General features: G+C 43.1%; 1 protein-coding gene across 1 annotated transcript in view; it reads right to left on the reverse strand.

Annotated features, from left to right (window-relative positions):
- Positions 1-2677: 2677 nt before the first annotated feature.
- The window catches only part of lars2 (leucyl-tRNA synthetase 2, mitochondrial), a 33411-nt gene continuing 17721 nt past the window's right edge, over positions 2678-18367 (reverse strand). The window contains exons 9-21 of the mRNA XM_073484576.1: positions 15991-16150; positions 15434-15538; positions 14955-15070; positions 13980-14263; positions 11290-11388; positions 8920-9057; positions 8732-8835; positions 8012-8191; positions 7737-7906; positions 6720-6797; positions 6520-6631; positions 5344-5471; positions 2678-3063 (exon numbers count right to left, since the gene is read on the reverse strand). Of these exons, the coding sequence (XP_073340677.1) occupies positions 2884-3063; positions 5344-5471; positions 6520-6631; positions 6720-6797; positions 7737-7906; positions 8012-8191; positions 8732-8835; positions 8920-9057; positions 11290-11388; positions 13980-14263; positions 14955-15070; positions 15434-15538; positions 15991-16150 (1854 nt within the window). The 3' untranslated portion in view covers positions 2678-2883. The remainder of the gene's footprint in view (positions 3064-5343; positions 5472-6519; positions 6632-6719; positions 6798-7736; positions 7907-8011; positions 8192-8731; positions 8836-8919; positions 9058-11289; positions 11389-13979; positions 14264-14954; positions 15071-15433; positions 15539-15990; positions 16151-18367) is intronic.

Raw genomic sequence — 18367 nt, forward strand, 5'->3', positions numbered from 1 at the left:
CAACATCCTTCTATGCTTGGACTGGTGATTAGGAGCAAGTTTATTATAAAGATTTGTGCTTAAAGGCATATGCAATTGCAAAATTGGGTCAAAGCAATTGCAAGCTTTTACTTTATAAGGCTTTTACTTTGAAGCAGCTGCAGTACTGATTAGTCACTGTGTGCCAAGTGCATGACAACAGTGATTCAAGATGGATGGAAACAGATGGATTTAACAGATTTGTTTTAAAAACTGCAATGAAGCTCTGGCAGATAAGAAGAGAAGACGAGACAAATAATAATTGCCCACACAGATGTGATACTTTCATAACACCCTGAACAGTCAGGACTACACACAGTGTCATAGATCCAAGGTGCAACTAACAATTATTTTTTAAGTCTATAAAATTGTCACAATTTAGCAGAGCGCAAAGTGGTGCCTTCAAGTTGCTTCTTTTTTATTATAACCATCAGTCCAAAACCCAAGGCTCCTCATTTACAAAGAAAAAAAAGCAGTAAATCTTCACCTTTAAGAAGCTAGAACATTGACATTTTTGCTTGAAAAATGATTGAAACACTTTATCCATCACCAAAATACTTGAATATTTTTCTTTCGGTCGACTAGAAGTTGCAGCTCTCCACAGATCCATTCAATACAAAACATATCACCTGTGTTCCTTTATACAGAAGTGGATATAGTCTAGTTCACATGCTCAAAGGGCCAAAATGATTGACTGTGGAGATGTACAGTAAATAACTTTGGAACATGTCGCGCATTCACATACACCCCAAGAGTTTAGCTTTCTCCTCAAAACAAGAAAAAGGACTAGTGAGACTGCTTATACAATGAGCTCACCCGGAAAACATCCACGGATGACCAAATTACCAGCATTCAGGCCGGCAAGATAATGAGCTGTGGCATTGCTTCGTCCCCCTGTGAGAATACCCGGCCCAGTTCAGGGACTCAGCTGGTGCAGTGGAGGGTGACTGTGACTGCACCGCTGCGCACTCCACCCTTACTTTCCATCGGCAGAGTTTCTCCAGAGGAAGGGGAGCGATTTTCTTTGACTCATCAGAGACAATTCATGCTGTACATCTCATATTTAAGAAAGACTATGACTGTGGTCTGAAGACAAAGTGAGTCACAGTGGAATACTGTTGCCTATTCAATAATCCTAGTCGTCATGGAAACTGCAGAGCTGACGAAAAGTGTTAAATGACTCCAGGGGATGTTAGTGACAAAATTAATTATTAGAGGAAATGCTTCAGTACAGCTCAGAACTCATTTTACTAAAAACAGTGGACAGAAATATCTTACTTGTCTATTTATTCAGTCTGGGGAGGGTTTCCTGGCATTTCTTAAACATCCGAAATTGCATCACTGTTGCCCCTGCTCAATGACACAACTTGAGCTTATCGTTCAGGCTGGTTCATGTTCAGACCTGCTTATTAGCTGGAGGAGCGTTCAAAGAGAGGTGTGACATGAATTGCAGCAATAACACAAAAAGAGGAAGAGATCAGGGGCTAAAAACTACCTCCCATGAATCTAATTCTCATTTCACACAGCCAGTCTGAAAGTGTGAAAGAAAACATGGCACACAAAGATGAGTTGACAGAAGATATAGTGCCCCTCTGTCTTTTCTCACAAACTAACCTTCTGTTTTGTGCTGTGGCAGCATCTGGTTGGGATCAAATTCACAGAATCTGAGACAATACAAAGAATAACAAACACAGTTTTGGCTCTTTGCCCCCCTCCTCTTATTCCTGGTTTCTCTTCCTGTTATTCTGTCTCTCCTGTGAGCCCTTTCCTGTCACCTGATGGTCAGAGATAGAGCATAGAAACATGGAAAAGGACGCAAGGAATGTTCTTTTTCACCTTCGGTCTGCACATTTTTAATGAAAAACACACCTTCTATTACTTACAGAATGAGATACAGCATGATCTTATCAGTCACAAGCTGACCATCTTATACTATAAAAATAAGAGCACTTCCTCAAAACAGAAGCTGAGCTTGCAGAACTGACACATGCATCTCACTTTTCAAAGAGATCACATTCCTTCTTTTTCATTCACTCACAGAAACCAGACAACATATAAGACTTTTCTAAGGCGACGTGGGCACTGTAAGGTAACTGCTCACCAAGCCTTTAAAGATAGGCCAGTGGGTGTACACATGGATTCATTTCAGTGCTGCAGGCGTGTGAGCTCTGCCAAGACAGTGACAATGGCTGAGTCATGTTGACCCAGTGAACAGGCACAGTGCAGCGACCGTGATATGGTGGCCAAGCTGAAAAATCCCAGACCACACTAGGCCCTTCAGTAACTTCAAATAGACCTTCTGGTAAAACGAGCCTCACGGAGCACAGTGGCATGTCCAGGAGTCAAACAGCAGGTCCGTGTACGGTGCTCAGAAGAGATCTGCAGTTTGAAACAAACACTGATAAGGCAGATCATGACTGCGTGACTCAGCCGAGACACTGAGCGGGCCGGCATATGGCAGAGGAAGAGGTGTGAAGATGTGGTCATGAGTGCTTCGCTGAAAGTGGCATTCAGGGAGAAAGGAGGAACGATGACTGGAATGTGAAGTGATGTTTGGGCTCGTGTGTGATTGTCAAGAGGGTCTGACTAAACGGGAGGATGATCTGGAAGAGACAGGTGCTAAATCTCCCTTGGCAATTTAAAGAGGCGAGAAACCCACTGCTTATTGAAGCTTTTATTAAAAACAGGAAAATATAAATAAAAAATCTTTTTAGACATATTAACATTCAAGTTTAGACAGTTAATATAAACCGTACAATTTTTCTTTGTCCTAATTCATGACATATAAAACTCCATCACTTTTGTTTGTCTCTCCCTGCTGAGTCACTGACTGACAGGCATTCACAAGCGTCCAACATCTGAACATCACTCTTCGATAAGGAAGTTAATGAGGGCGGTCCTGGGGGAGAGGATGGCTCTCTTGATGCTGCGATTGCTGAGAAGCTTCTGTCCGAGCGGGCTCTCGAGGATGAGCTGCTGCACCCGCTCTGAATCTTTGGACACCTGCAGAGGCACGGTCACACTCCCACAGGCCTTATTGTTTATCTGAGAGGTAAGAAGAGAGACAGAAAAAAGATAAGCTACTTCCCTTTCAACAAGTCTATATTTGAATGAAGCTCTGCCCTGTCAGGCTGTACCCAAGCTTTTCCTTCCTGGCATAAAAGTCCCAAAATAACAGGCTCCACCTCTCCTTCCACATATACAGTGAACCCTTAAAACACATAGTTAGTGGTAGGTATGGGAAGGGCACTCAGTCCTGTAATGTTTAGAGGCATGTGTATGTGTGCACACGGTGAATGTGATCACATCTCTGGAAGTGGCCGGAAATTAATGCCGTGTGTGGATGTGCATGTGTGTGTGTGTGTGTGTGTGTGTGTGTCTGAGGCCACTCAGCCTTGGCGTCCCTTCTGGGACAAACCCCAGTACATGATTAGAGGCCAGAGGGAGTGACGTTGCCTCCACAGGGCAGAGGACGCCCACAACAGAGAGCTCAGCCCTGAAGTAAAACCAACATCATTCTCATCATCGAGCACTGGGAGGTCAGATATGTACTGTGTGTTGGTGTGTGTGTGTTAGGGGCAGGTGGGTGTACATGATTTCATGACTTTGTTGTATGTGAGATGAACAAGAAGAAAACAATAGACTATATACCATCTTAGATGTTGGATATCATTATATCTTGATACTGTGCAAGTGTTGTCTTTTCCTGGTTTTAAAGGCTGCATTAAAGTAAAGTGACGTGATTTTTGGAATTTACCAAAGTAAACACTTGCCGTCATCACTTAGTCATTATATCCACATTACTGAATCTCCTTGTGTTAATATTTTGTGTAAGTAGCAATAGTTATCCCTACAATATTGTCACAATATCAATATCAAGGTATTTGGTCAAAAATACCATGATATCTAGTCTTGTCACCCAGTCCTAGCAGTTATGAAGTGCTTTCGAAGCGATTTTGGATATCAATATATATACATCATGTATCACGATATAACCTAAAAATATCGCAATACTATTTTAAGGCCATATCACCCCGTCCCAAACAGAAATGTGTCTTTCTCTGCTTTGAGGACCCTCATTGACATAATGCATTTCCTTAAAACCTTAAAACCAACAGTCCTTTGAGTTGGTGAGGACCAGCCTCATAATGTGGAAATGTCCTCAGTATGATGATTTCTGACATTAGTCCTCAAATGGATAGCAATACAAACCCACACACACACAGCAAAGTCCAGGTGTGTCTCATTTCTGTCTTGTGGTTTCTTGTCTCTCTGTCAGAGTACAGAGGGAGACTCCAATTGGTAGATGACAGGTGCTGTTAGTCAGCTGACTGCCTTTTCTGTCATCGCGCATCGTGTGTGTGTGTGTGTGTGTGTGTGTGTCTGTGTCTGTGTGTAGTTGAGGGGATTAGCGGGTTCTCTCTGGGGATACGACCCTCTAGAAAGAAAACAGTCAGATTAAAGCAGTCTCAGCTTTTATCTTTTAGCTGAGTACATATTCAGGTGTGTGTGTCTGTGTGTGTGTGTGTCTGTGTGTGTGTGTGTGTGTGTGTGTGTGTGTGTGTGTGTGTGTGTGTGTGTGTGTGTGTGTGTGTGTTCATTCATGTGCCAGTGTAAGCATGTGTGATGTTTGGATCTGATCCAAGTTGATTTTCTGAACCTCCCCCATCACAGCTGGATATTCTCTCTGATTATCTGTATGCCTTTGAAAGTTCTCACACACAAAAACAAAACACACACACACACACACACACACACACACTTTCACTCCTGATGATGACATATGCTGCCAAGCTGCGGGCTTTCGCTATTTGTGTGATTGAGCTCACGGGCAGAAAAAAGGAACAAGAAATAAGAGTGAGACAGGAATAACACGGTGTGTTCTGCTCCTGGCTTTTAATTATTGACCCACTTGTCTATTTAGCATAACGCACACCACTTGACATGCAGACGCATAAACAGACACACACACATGCAGCCGTGCACGCACACAGGGTAATCATAGGCTTCCTTGAAAATTACAGACTACATGAATGTAATCATGGACCTAAGACTTTGGGTTTAAGAGTGGAGTTTAAGTGCTAGTGAATGCAAAAGCAAACGTGTGTACGTATCCATATTAATAAAGTTGTGTATAAACAATGAGCAGAGGAACAATAAGGAAACATAAGAGCTTTGTTTTTAGCTTGACGACCATGTTTTTTCAGTCTGGTTGAAAGAGTTTCATGAACTCAGGCAGGACTTTTCGTGAAACTCTTCACAAAGAAAATAAAGGAAGACCACAAGATCACGTGTGTGTGTGTTTGTGTGTGCGTGGGATCCTACCAGCACAGACAGCTCCACAAAGTCAGGGACATCCAGGTACTTGGGGTCCACAGCTGGCCAGGACTGTTGCAGGACATCTCCTCTCTGCTGGAGGAGGGGGCTGAGGGGGTTTTTCACCTGACAAAGACCTGGGAGAGACACAGGAGGAAACACAGGAGGAAAACACTGAAGAGACCTGCAGCGAACGGGCTGGGGGTGACTTTTATTCTGCTTTTCACTCAGTTCGTTTTCTTATTTATAGAATAAAAGTATCTCGATGAAGGGTCAAACAACAGCCCACCACCCCACTTAAACAAGCAAGTGTGCACGCCCCAGAGGCACAAGGAAAGGATGTGTGCTTCCTCTATCCTGCGTCTTGTGTGCATGAATACAATCAACACACAACCCAACTGAGTGCAGCAAAGGTCACATGTTCCTCACTTGTATGTCCACTTTAAAAAAAAATACTATGCAAGCACAAGCAAAATGCACACATCCAGCAGTGCACACCTCTTCCTCCCCCCCAGAGATTATCTGTCAGGTTTTCCTGACTGCGCCTATCAGCTGGACATTATGTTTTTGTCCGGAAGCTCTTTTTCTCTCAGCTGTGTGCAGAAAGCTCGCGTACGTGTGTCATCGACAATAAGGGGATGTCCTCCGGGCCAGCGCGGGGCCAAGTGTTCACACAAGGCAGGAAAAGTGACGTGATTTCCCCTTGTATTGTTTGTTTTCAACACACAAACTCTGAGCGCTGTTTTCAGTTTCATTTGATGGACGGAGTGAGTTTATTTTAAGGTGAACTGAACTATGGGTAGAAAACTCCTGCGTCATGAGAGATGAGACAAAAGTTAAAAAAATGTCTCAAAGTTTCACTGACTTAATGGCGGTTGATTACATCACTGCTGGACGTTCACTGGTATGAAATAAGCAGCAGTTAATCTGAGGCAACTTCCTCTAACGGACATTAGAAATAACGTCATTTCACCACAAAACTCACACGCTTATGTCGCTGTGTCAGTCCCAAATTTTATTCACCAAGAGGTGACCCCACTGACATTCAGAGAAGCAGAAGTAAAACGAATTAAATTAATTCAGCGTACGAGTGGGGAACAGTTCACTTTTCTTTTTGCTGACCATTTCTCTGGAAGTGTTTGAATACATCTTTTATTATGTGTGAATAATCTTCATGTCACCAACCTGCCCACAGTTCAGAGGCCAGGTGAGGGGCCATGGGTGCTGTCATCAATACCAGCGCAGCCAGAGCTTCCTCAAACTCCACACTGTGCTGCACCACCGCGGCTGTTGCACTCTGAACACACGCACAGTGGTAAAAATGTGATTTCCAAATGACGATAAATGTGACATTTGTATTTGAAGGTACCGGAGGGCGTACTCACACTCAGCGTATTAGTAAGGCCCATCAGGCGAGAAATGGCTGCGTTGAAGAGGAACTCCTCTGTGAAGTGAGATGTCACCTGGAAAGACACAGTCAGTTAGGAGAAATTATGAAGTCTGGTCACTGGACATACGGAGGGGACTGTGTCGGGGGAATATTTTTTAGTCTTCCTCTGAAGAGTTAACAGAAAACAATGACAGGCGCAGTCACCGTGTGTACCAGCTGTAGGCACAAAGCGTGTCAACATTTCCCGGCCTAGCCTTCTGGGAAGAAGAGCCCATTTGGGAAGGGCCTTAGGGAGGAGGTCGATCACTGAGGCTTTTCTTAGGGACGGATCAAAGGACAGCCTCGGCTTTGGGGGCTTATGGCAAACAGCCTGAGGTCCTTTAAAAGCACCGACCCTGAGGGGTGGAGAGAGAGAATCAAACCTGGTGGCCAAAGGAGGCTATTTATACAGTGTGAAAGGAGGCAGAGTGGATTTAAAATCAATTTCCATCCCCTCCTTCTTTTACTCTTTACTCTGGGGGTTTCAGGTTACGGTGGATGGAAAGGCTGGACCTCAGGACTGTGTACTGTTGGCTGTGAGCATATTAGCTTGGACCATGCTATCATAATGTACACTGTAAGTGAGGAAAGGTACCATGCCTTCCAACAGCACAATCTACTGCAGAGTAAAAGGCTACTGGAAATAAATTATTTAATACTGCACATAAAAAATAGAATAATATTCAAAATAGACTGAGGTGACAGATGCAATGGGCTGATTCACCCATCGTGTGGTGGAAGACGTCATCACATCCTCCACCTAAAGTGACGACAGAACTTGAGTAAATGTACTTTTCATCACTGCATCTATCTCATTGAAGGAAGATGCCTGCTGTGATAAATTGGGATTTAGAATATGGGCCCACTACTGACCCCTACTGGTGATGACTGTTGCAATAAATTAATGTCACCCTGAGACATTTTCAGCCATTTATTCCAGGTCACAGCCAATCTTAGGCTATGGAGTCACTACCTCTTGAACAGCATAGTTCTGGTTGTCCCAGATCTTCTTGGTCTCTGCCAGCTCTTTCTTCTTCAGCAGGGAGGGGTTGGGGATATCTCCGGGCTGCCGGGCTGCCCTCAGCTTGGTCACCAGCTGCCAGAGACGAGACTGCCACCGCAGAACCCCAGGGAGGGCGTCCGCTGATGACACAAAAGAAATAAGACATAAAGATAAAGTTTACAAAACTAATGTACATCGTTCTGAATTTATTAGGCAAAATAATAACTCAAGGTGTCACGGCTCACTCTTGACATTCCAGAGGATGTCCTGTTCAGGCGGTGCGGCATAAAGGATGTAGAGTCGAACTGTGTCCACGCCGTACTGCTGCACCACCTCTTGGGGGTCGAGACCGTTATGTTTAGACTTGCTCATCTTTTCAAACGTCACCTCAACACGACCACCGCCGCACGCCACCGGCTCCTTATCTGGGAGAAGCAGGTTAGGAGTCAGAGGTCAGCTGGACAGAGTGGCAAACTCTTTAAGTCATCAATGGTAAGAACTTTCGAACCTCATTTTAATCTCACTGTTTTCATTTTTATCGTTTCCTGTTGGCTCTTCTTTGATCACAAAGAAAAATATGTAAGGCCTACTCAATATGAGTCTGTAACATAGGGATAAAGATGCTTCCTTTTCTCTGTAAGCCACCAGAATCTCCTATTTATTCCGTTACTAAGCAATAGAGAGAAGCTGAAAATCCTTGGGCGTGGAGCCAATTGCGAGAGACCTCTTAGATCTCTTCAAAGGATGTCTTTTGATTTGAATTTTGTCAAGAGTAGCTGGTTAACTTGTCAGTCAATTGGAAAGAGCTTCAAACCACAAAACACAGAGGGATAAAAAAGGGACGAGGTGGGAAACTGATGTCAGTAAGTACTACAATGTTTTTAAAGAAGAGAATGTTGTCATGATTCCTTGCTTGTTTTATTAGTAGTGGACCTCTCTTCTAATCACCCTGCACATTCAGGTACCTGTGAAGTCTATATCTTCTCTCTTTAGGTACTGGCCGCTGTCTGCCAGTTTGAAAGTCTGGCCCTTGATCAGACCCTGGACCAGCAGCTTCCGAAAAGGCTCCCTGAAGGACAGAAAGAAAGACGGTTAATTCACAAAGACACATGTAAATGCAAAGGAAAAGCGGGTGAAGTGCTGCGTACTGTACCTGTGAGCAACGAGGCCCTGGTCCTTGCAGAAATGACAAAGGAAGCGAGCGTAGTACAAGTGCATGACGGCATGCTCCTTCCCTCCGATGTACAGGTCCACAGGCAGCCAGTGATCAGCTAGGTGGCGCTCAAAAGGCCTGGAGAGGAAGAGGAAGATTTAAGAGTCTGTGGTGGTTTTAAGAGATGTGTTGACAATCAGGTCTCAATGGAGGGAAACAACAAGATACTTGAAGATGTTTAATGCTTAGTCTAAGCAGTCATTTCTCTAGTTTTAAATGGTAAAAATGGTAAATGGATTGTATTTATATAGCATCGCTCTGCCTCCTGAGCCACAGCTGCCTTGTCAAAGATCAAATGTCAAACACTGTGCCATGTACTGTGACATCTTCTTTCTGTCCTTCTGTTGGTGAAGTTAATTTAAGTTCTTTATCCTAATGTATCCTTTAATTTATTCATGGAATATTTCAGTACTCATGCCAACAACTCCCACTAAATATGACATGCATGACTTCCTGTTGAGAACAGCAAGTTCTTGGCCACTTAGATATGGTTTTAGATTTCAAGTCTTTTATAAATGCACTTTTTTAGCAGTTCTACAGTGTATTTATTGTTAATTTCTTTCTTTTATTTACCTTGTTTTATCCAACTGTGGTGCTGAAACCATTAGATTATCCTGTGTGAAGCTCTTTGTATCATTTTATTTTGAAGTGCTGTATAGGCTAGTTTGTTTTTCCTGTTTTATATTGCATTAATTGTTAATTAGACTTTTTCTTTTCTTTTTCCCTTATTTTTTTTGTTTTTTACTGTACAGCATTTTATTTTATTTCTCTATCTGGACTTTATCTAACTGTGGTGCTGAAATGTTCGCTATAGATTTCTCCATGTAAAGCTCTTTATAACTTTGTTTTGAAAGGTTCTGTATACATACAGTTTATTGTTAGATCGTTATTACTATCAGAATACTATAGCAAAGCAGTGATTTGTCAGTATAAAATTTCACAACATTTTAAGCTTTATAAATATGCGCACACACTTCCTCTAGGGGGCAGGCTGAATCTGATACACAAGGGTCCAGGGATGAAGCGAACAGAAGCCTCCTCTATCTCTCTGCACTCACCCTGCTGAGGTAATATGAGTTTCAAATGGGGCTCTGAAGACTTCTTCTACACTCAGCTTCATGTGTGGAGAAAAGTCCATCTAAGATTAAGTGAGACCGAGCTGTTTCTTACAGATTTCCACACGAGAGCTGCATGTAGTTAGCTTGACTGGCATGATGGTCGGCAGAGGCATGGATTCCACCTTAATAATGCTTTTTACGGCAGTCTGCTATCTCAGCGTGTCACCTTTTACTCCGGTCATTACTCTCCTACACACCTCTCAGGCTGATTGAACCAGGGAAAAAGTTATGAACTCACAAAGCTGAAAATAATTTTGTTTGCTGGCATCACTCCAGGGAACTCTAATTCATAACCATACACACACTTTCATATAACACCCTCTTCCTATTTCCTTCCTCTTCCTCGCTACTTTCAACATCTCGAGCTTCTTATTTTCATCGTTTCCCCCGGTGCGCATGAGGCTCAGCGGGCTAACTGAAATGCATAAATAGTGTAATTGCTTTTTCTGTTGTGCCATAATCTGTCCCGCTAAGAAAAATGATGGGGATAGAAGTCCTCCCCTCCTCCCTTTTAAAGCAGCTTTACAGCTAGGTCAGGGCACTGGGAAATTAATCTCTTTTGTTAAGCTCAGGGTATCGCCACCATCCCAGCAGGTGACAGCCACGGCTCCATAATCTCTATTGGCAGGGAAGGCAACTTCCATGAAAGTACGTGTGTGTGTGTGTGTGTGTGTGTGTGTGTGTGTGTGTGTGTGTGTGTGTGTGTGTGTGTGAGTTAGAGAGTTTGTGCACGGACAGTAAATGCATGTTTGAAAAGGTGAAGTGGGAGAGAGTGGGTGATCTTACAGTGAGCATAATTATGTGTTTGAGTGTAACTTTCAAATAGTGCATACAGAGTGTATGTGGAAAAAGTGCAATGTATGTGAAAAAGTCAAGTTTATATTTACACTGCATATTACATGGAGAAAATGTTGTTTTTTAAATATCTAAAAAAAAGAAAAAAGAAAAAGACAGATCTGCTTATCCGCCCACTGCTGGAGACACTTATGCAGCTTTCTCTCTGTTTCATTTTCATTTGAACAAACAGAGTGTAAATAAGACCTGTGCAATTTGTGCTAAAAGCTGTCACAGTGTGAGAAAAAAAGATCCAAGAGGAGAAAATAAATAATGGAGCTGGCATTTGGTGGCTTTACTGAGTCAAAAGGGGCTGCAAAAACAGCATATTCAAGCCTCAGGAGGCGGCTCTTCATACCTCACTGTGTTCTGAGGGTCTGTGTATCTGAAGTAATACCAGGCTGAGTCCACAAATGTGTCCATGGTGTCCGTCTCCCTCCTTGCTGGGCCCTTACATCTGACAGAAGGGACAAAGAGAGTTGGCAAAGGCAGTGCAAAAGTCAATATTAGGCTGACAAACTCGAAAGCGAACAAATGAACGATCCTTGTTTGTATGCTTAGTGAAATTGCATTAAAAACATTATGTGATTTGCGTGTGTGTGTGTCTCCATCTGGCTGTGGGGGTCATGTCCCTGTAGAGAAGCACAGCTGAAGCCAGACTGGCACCAGAGCTCTGTTCCTGCGCCCTGACTAACAGGCTGTGCTAACAGGGAGCGAACTGGCAGGGCCGAGCACATGATGATGTGTTTGTGTTGGAAATGCCACCTCGTGCCCCTTTTCGGTCCAAGCCAAACAGCACTTGGGGTACGTGATGCGAATCTGGCAACATCACTTTCACAGCAGAGGAGAGGACGTTGGCAAAGACACAGAAAAAACAGAGCTTTTGGAAACTGTTCAGATTTGATTTAAAGCACTTAATGGAACAGTGAAAGCGTCTGCCTTTTACTTTATAATGAGTCTCAATAGAGTTAAAATCGGTGTCCCAGAAAGATAAACAGTAGCACAGCTCTGAGCTTTACTCTGTGCAACAGAGCTCGTTTGGTTTCCTGGATCTGATGGGCTGTCTCTGTTGAGTCTAACCATCTCTTCCCGTCTCACTCACTAACACAGACACACACACGTCAAGAGGCAAAACCCCTCGACCACCTACCATACTGGTCTATAATAAGGCTGCGATGATGAGGTAGGAGCTGCAGGTTGCCTAGCAACAAGACTAAGGTGTAGCAAGGTTAATATTTAGAAGCCAGGTGTTATTTGAAATGATGAAAACCCGGCAGTGAAACGATCCACCTTCTATCACAAATTAATTCAAAAATAGGAACTTCACAAAATGCAGAAATCAATGCGAAAATTCTGCTTGAGCAAGTGAGATTTCTCACCTCCTCTTTCACACCAGAACAGCCAATCAGAGGCCAGATTGTGGTCATTTGACACACAGCTGGTACCCGCTACAGTCAGACTACTGAGGATCAGATTAGACAACACACAGACGTATTCGCTCTGGAGACGGCCTTTCTGTAGGCCCAACGACAAATGTAGGCAACTAAAATCGGAAGCAACCTGTATGCACGAGTGTGTGAGGTGTGAGTGTGTGTTTGGAGGACGAGCCAGAAAGAGCCAAAAGGCTCTCAAACAGATGAGGCAAGAGAGGCAGCTGCCCACTTCACGAAGGCTCTCTTCCCATCTGCTGTGTGTCTGCGTGACTGCCTACAAATGTGTGTGTGTGTTGCTGTGCTAACTAGGTGGTCTCTATCTTTTTACCTGTGAATTCACAGAACAACACACACTCACATACAACTCCTCTTAGCCAAGCTAAGCCGAGGCAGAGCTCAATCAGTTGGCAGGCCAATTTACAGCGCTGCAGAGGGTCGGGAGAAGATATGTGCACACAGGAAATGACTTCCTGAAGGACAAATAAAAACCATCTCTCATCACCCTGCTCGCCTGTGTTCATCCCAAACTTTAATTGGACATGGTCGACGAGTGAAGAGAGCAAATTTTAAGAGACACTTAACAATGGAGGAGAGGAAACACAGCGTCTTGGCGATTATAGCCATCAATCAGCGCTAATGGGAGAGAATTATAGTAGCTTTGTGGAAGTAAGTGAACACAATCTGATGACTTGTGCCATCTGCAAGTGAGCAGGCCATTGTTTTAATCAACATGGTGCCATGACGGTGATTAGTCTTATTCAGAGAGGAATTCCCATGTCAGCGAGGGACTCTGGAGACCCCGGCTGAGCAGACATTCTCAAATGAATGTGTGTGTGTGTGTGTGAATGTGCGTGTGTGTGTGTGTGTGTGTGTGTGTGTGTGTGTGTGTGTGTGTGTGTGTGTGTGTGATTACACCTCTGTACAAAAGGTAATTGTGTGTGCCTGCACGTACAGTATTCGTGCGTGTCTCTGGAGGCACAGCTGGCTTATGTAAGCTCCATCATCATCATCTCATGCTGCTCCTGTCACAGATGCCACTCATTACATAACCCCATCAGAACTCAAGTATTAATCACACAATTCACAGCTCGCTCTCAGCGCTCTGTGTTCTTGTAAAGCTGTCAGTCCTCTCAGCCTGACTGACAGCGGGCTCATTTTGTCAGCGCTGGCCTTCTGAGGAAACACAGGAAGTACAGAGGAGATGGTTCGCGCATAATTCAATTCTCACTCAACACACACGATAATGGACAGGAGCATTTACCCGATCGCTTATGTTATGCCAAAAAAGAAATAACACGTCCTCCACTCCTTTCTGCATCCTATTTGCTAAATCACATGGCTGAATGGTGATCTGCTAATGCTGCAGTGCTACAGGAGGTGGTGGTGACTCCCAAAAGGCCGGTTTGCTCAAGGTGCAAATGGGGTCTAAGATGAACAAGTAAACAAGGACTTCATGGTAACGAGTAAGAGAAATTATGTGAGAGATTCCCACACTCCCTAGGATAACACTTGCCAAATATTTTTGGTCTTGATTGGTGAAATGTGTCAAAATCATCAAAAAGTAATTTAAAAAAAATTTAATATGGTGTTTTTAAATAATACACCCAGTTCTCACCTGGGACATGTGCAGCTGACCCAGTCATGAGCATCCTCCAGCGGCGACGCACCTTTCCCAGTGAGAGACGGCAGCTTTGGTAACGTAACTGGTAACTCCTCCTCAGGGACTGCAACCGGACCACAGGACCCACAATGCACCACAGGGATGGGAGTGCCCCAGTACCGCTGTCTTGATATCAACCAGTCCCTGAGCTTGGAGCTAGTGAGGTGGCCTCCAACCCTCTGCTCCCTGGCCTTCTGGGTAATGGAGTCAAATGCCTGCTGTCTGGTGAGGCCTGAGAACTACAGAGAGACAAAAGGCAATAAGAGTTGGTGTACAATATGGAGGGTTTTGTAGTACTCCCTTATACTCAAAGGTTGGCACTCCTTCATCCAGTAATCTCCATCCAATCTGAAGACAGCACTTGGGGCTCTGGGAAATTGTGATGAGCATTCTCACATTTTTTGGACATTTTGTAGATATAAATGATTAATCTATTTATCATGAAAATAATCACCAGATAAACTGGTAAGGAAAATGATCATTAGTTGCAGCCCTAAATTAAATAACAAATAAAAAACTAGGCTTACTGCCTTCCAGTCAATGCATTCTTGGGATATCGCTTTCACAAGGATGGGCTCAATGAAGGGACAACCCGAAAACAAAATTCAGATAAATTTGAAAAAAAAAATCCCTCTGTTGTTGGCCTAACAGGTTGTTGTGACCGTTTCAGCACTTTGCATTGTGGGAAACAGTACGCAAGATTACCTGCTCCTATGCATACTGGAGACTTTTTCCAGATCAGTAAGACATCCAGGTATTTTTGGTGTACTGCAGATTTAGCTTTTGCTTGCATATTGCACTCTACAAGCCCAACATTTTGCAATCAGTACTACTACTACTACTACTACTTACTATTTACAATAGTAGGATGTTTTGAAAACAGCCATAGTTTAATTATCATGAGCCATTTATTCAGTGGTGTGTCCAGACCTCATCAGAGTTGACCAGAGTTTGTGTGCCATCTTCATCACTTTTCAGCACCGTGGTCCACCTCAGGTTTAGAGCTCTGGCCACGGACAGATCCTCCTCACTGCAGTCTGGGATACCTGTCAGACACGGGTGCACAATGAACTTGTGAGATCGTATAAAAAACATAAACATAGACATATATATAACCAATCTCTTGAGAGAGAAACAAAACACCCCTGTGGCGGTGTTAAGCATGTTGTGATGTGACTGTTCGTTAACAATCCCTTGGGACCCACCTCCACTTCTCTGAGACACAAACACCCACTGGTTCGTACTGTAAAGGGCCCACTTACAGAAAATGCACCTTCTGCAAAATGGGATCGACTAAAATTGAAAATGTTTTCTCAAGGCATGCATTCAAATAATTTTTTTTGATCAGCCACGTTTTCTAGGTGATCGTGAAACCCATCAACACACAAACGCACACACCCATTACTCACCAATCACGGTATCCAGATAGCCATCAAACGCGTCCTTGTGCGAGATGACCACAGGAACCTCATGGTCGGTGAACAGGTTGCGAGCCGTGACCTCCGTCAGGGAGTCTGGAGAGCAGAGGGCAGGAGGTGTGAGAGAGGCAGTGCTGCTTTCCCCCGGTAACTCATTATCAACAATCATTTACCGCTGAGGCACAGAAAACCTACGGGGAATCCCAATTAACACACGCTCACCCACCCACTGCACTGACTGCATCAATACATCACTCAAACATGCATCCATACTGGTCATATGGATTATACTGTATGTAGACAAATACAGTACAAGTCTTTACTGCCAGAAAACATGTAGTTCCTCCTTCACATGAGGATTGATTTTACACTGTTGCACTTTAGTTAATTAGGCACTGTTCAATAAAGAACGCACACACGATGGAAAGGGTCAGAAACTTTTCTAAGAACCCTGTCAAGTGCTGAGATGCAGTTGAAAGAATCTCACACCTGAAAAAATAATTTTGCTGATAAGGAAAAACCTAAATGTGTGTGCCTCTTCAGCTCACCTCTGCCAGGCTCAAAGCCTTTCTCCAGGGCAGAGCGGACTGAGCTGCTCCCATGCAGCAGTCTGTGGGAAGGCAGGATGGCCAGGTAAGCCGCTCCGAACACCGTCTCTGGGGATGAGCTGTAGGCCGACAGGGTCTCCCCCGTCTCCTCCCCGTTCACCTGGGAGATAAGAGGAGAAGTATGAGGGCACCTCTCAGTGTCCATGTGTCAACAGCTGCACTGGAGCTGAGTTAATGAGGAAGACCTGCTGGTTCCTCAGGCTGCCATGATGACTACCATATACATTTAACACGTTACAGGGTGTTTTTTCAGTCATTCTAAGATTTGTATTCTTTTGCTTTTTAATACTGATTAATTATATTGTTTTATATGTTACTGCTGGAACAAGCCAATCATCAATTAGTGAGATGACGGAGAGTGAAACTTTCATAATTGATTAGAGAGATCATAGTATGCTTTTTGGGTTTTTGGCTTTCCTTAATTGCATTGTGTTGCATTTTTGTGCATGTAAGAGGTCTGCAAAGTGATAACGCCACAGGGAGTTACACTCTCCCACAGAAAACACTGCTCCTGCACTGCCTGAAACACCTGGTTTGGAGTCGAGCCTTTACTTCCGTAACTTATGTGCATCACTATGTAACAGGCTTTATATAAATATATATATATATATATATATATATATATATATATATATATATATATATATATACATATAATAAAATATATACACTCCAGTCAGTCAGCAGACATACAGCTGTAGCTGCGTTATTTTGGATCACACTACCTTGCTCAGCACCCGCCCTACTCTGCCTCTGATTGGCTACATCCTGCCCGTTAAGTAATTTGCATGTGCAACTCACACCAAAGATAGAACAGAGGCGAGATGTCTCACTCCATAGCTAAAACGGCGCGTTCAAGACACAGTGTGAAAAGGGATGCTGCAGCAATGCACCATAGAAAAATAATGTTTTTATGAAAATAAATATGTAAACCAATTCTACTAGGACCCCCAAATAAAAGCATGAACCTGAAAATTAGCATAATATGACCTATTTAATAGTTTTATTTATTTATCATATGTAAAACTCAAATATTTGGTACACTAGCTTGGTACCACTTAATTTTTTTCTACCATATCCTGTTAATTTTTCACTGTATTGGGTTGAAATTTATGTATGTATTCATTACATATACTGTATGCAAAATAAAAGTTGTTATACAACTTTGTTTTTTAATTTGGTAATTTTTCACACTTTTAATTGGCTGTAATGTCACATTCAGTGGTTTTATTTCATAGGTAGATATTTGCACTCTGTTGACCTGAAGGTTTTCTTTTTTTGTGTGATACCTGTTGAGCGTGTTTGTCATTGGGTTCAAGAAATCTGCAAGTTACAGCATGTAATGGCTTAGTTTGTTGCATACTAGATATTGTCATCTTGCATGCTAACATGCGCCCAATGACGATTTAGCTCAATGCATAACTGTTTATTTAAAATGAAGCACATCCTCACATGTGTTACAACACTCGAAGCACTTGAACTCAACAACCTTTTACTTGCACTGAACTGTCTTTGCACTATTTTTTCTGAACGTGTACTCATTATCTACCTTGTGACATTGAAGGAACACAGTTTGGTCCCCCAGCATACTGAACCTGCAGCCACACAGTGCAGCTGTGTAGTCTTGACTGTCAAACCAAGTAAAGATGTGTTAAGACATTGATTGCGACTTGTGGAAGTAATCTGTCATCGTTTTGTTGAATTTTTACTGCATAAATAATTAACAAATAACCTGATATACGATCTGATGGACTGTGAGATGTTTGCAACATGTGCCATGCTCAGCTCTTTGATAAATAGTAAGGTTACACGTCTTTAATCTTGTAATTACATAGAGATGACACACTCATTGAAAGGGTTTCTGGGGTAATTAGTACATGTCATGTTGTAGGAGACATACTAATCCATATCTTCAGCCCCCTGGGGAGATAATGTAGTGAAGAGTTCATGTGCTGGTGTATGATGACGCAGCCATCCAATTAACTTAAAGACCCCTGGTTTTAACTTTAATTCTGCATTCTGTGATATAAGGCACATAAAACACATCGCCCTCCTTTTCTCTAGAAATATATAGAGGTTTAAAATTATGCGATCGTCTTGAGTAAACATTTTTCTGATTCTTGTTCAAGGAGAGAGGTTTAATAAGGGTGCTCACAGGGCTCTCGGTGGGCTTTTTGCCACCGCTCAGTTTGAAACGACAGACGTGTGAAGAACTGTAAATATGGCTCTCAGAAAACTCAATAGAAACTAATCCGAGACATCATCTGTTTGGGTAAATTGCCACTTGCAGATGGCTGCACCCACTGCATGCGAACAA

The sequence above is a fragment of the Pagrus major genome, chromosome 17 (genome assembly GCF_040436345.1).
Source record: "Pagrus major chromosome 17, Pma_NU_1.0".
Taxonomy (NCBI): domain Eukaryota; kingdom Metazoa; phylum Chordata; class Actinopteri; order Spariformes; family Sparidae; genus Pagrus; species Pagrus major.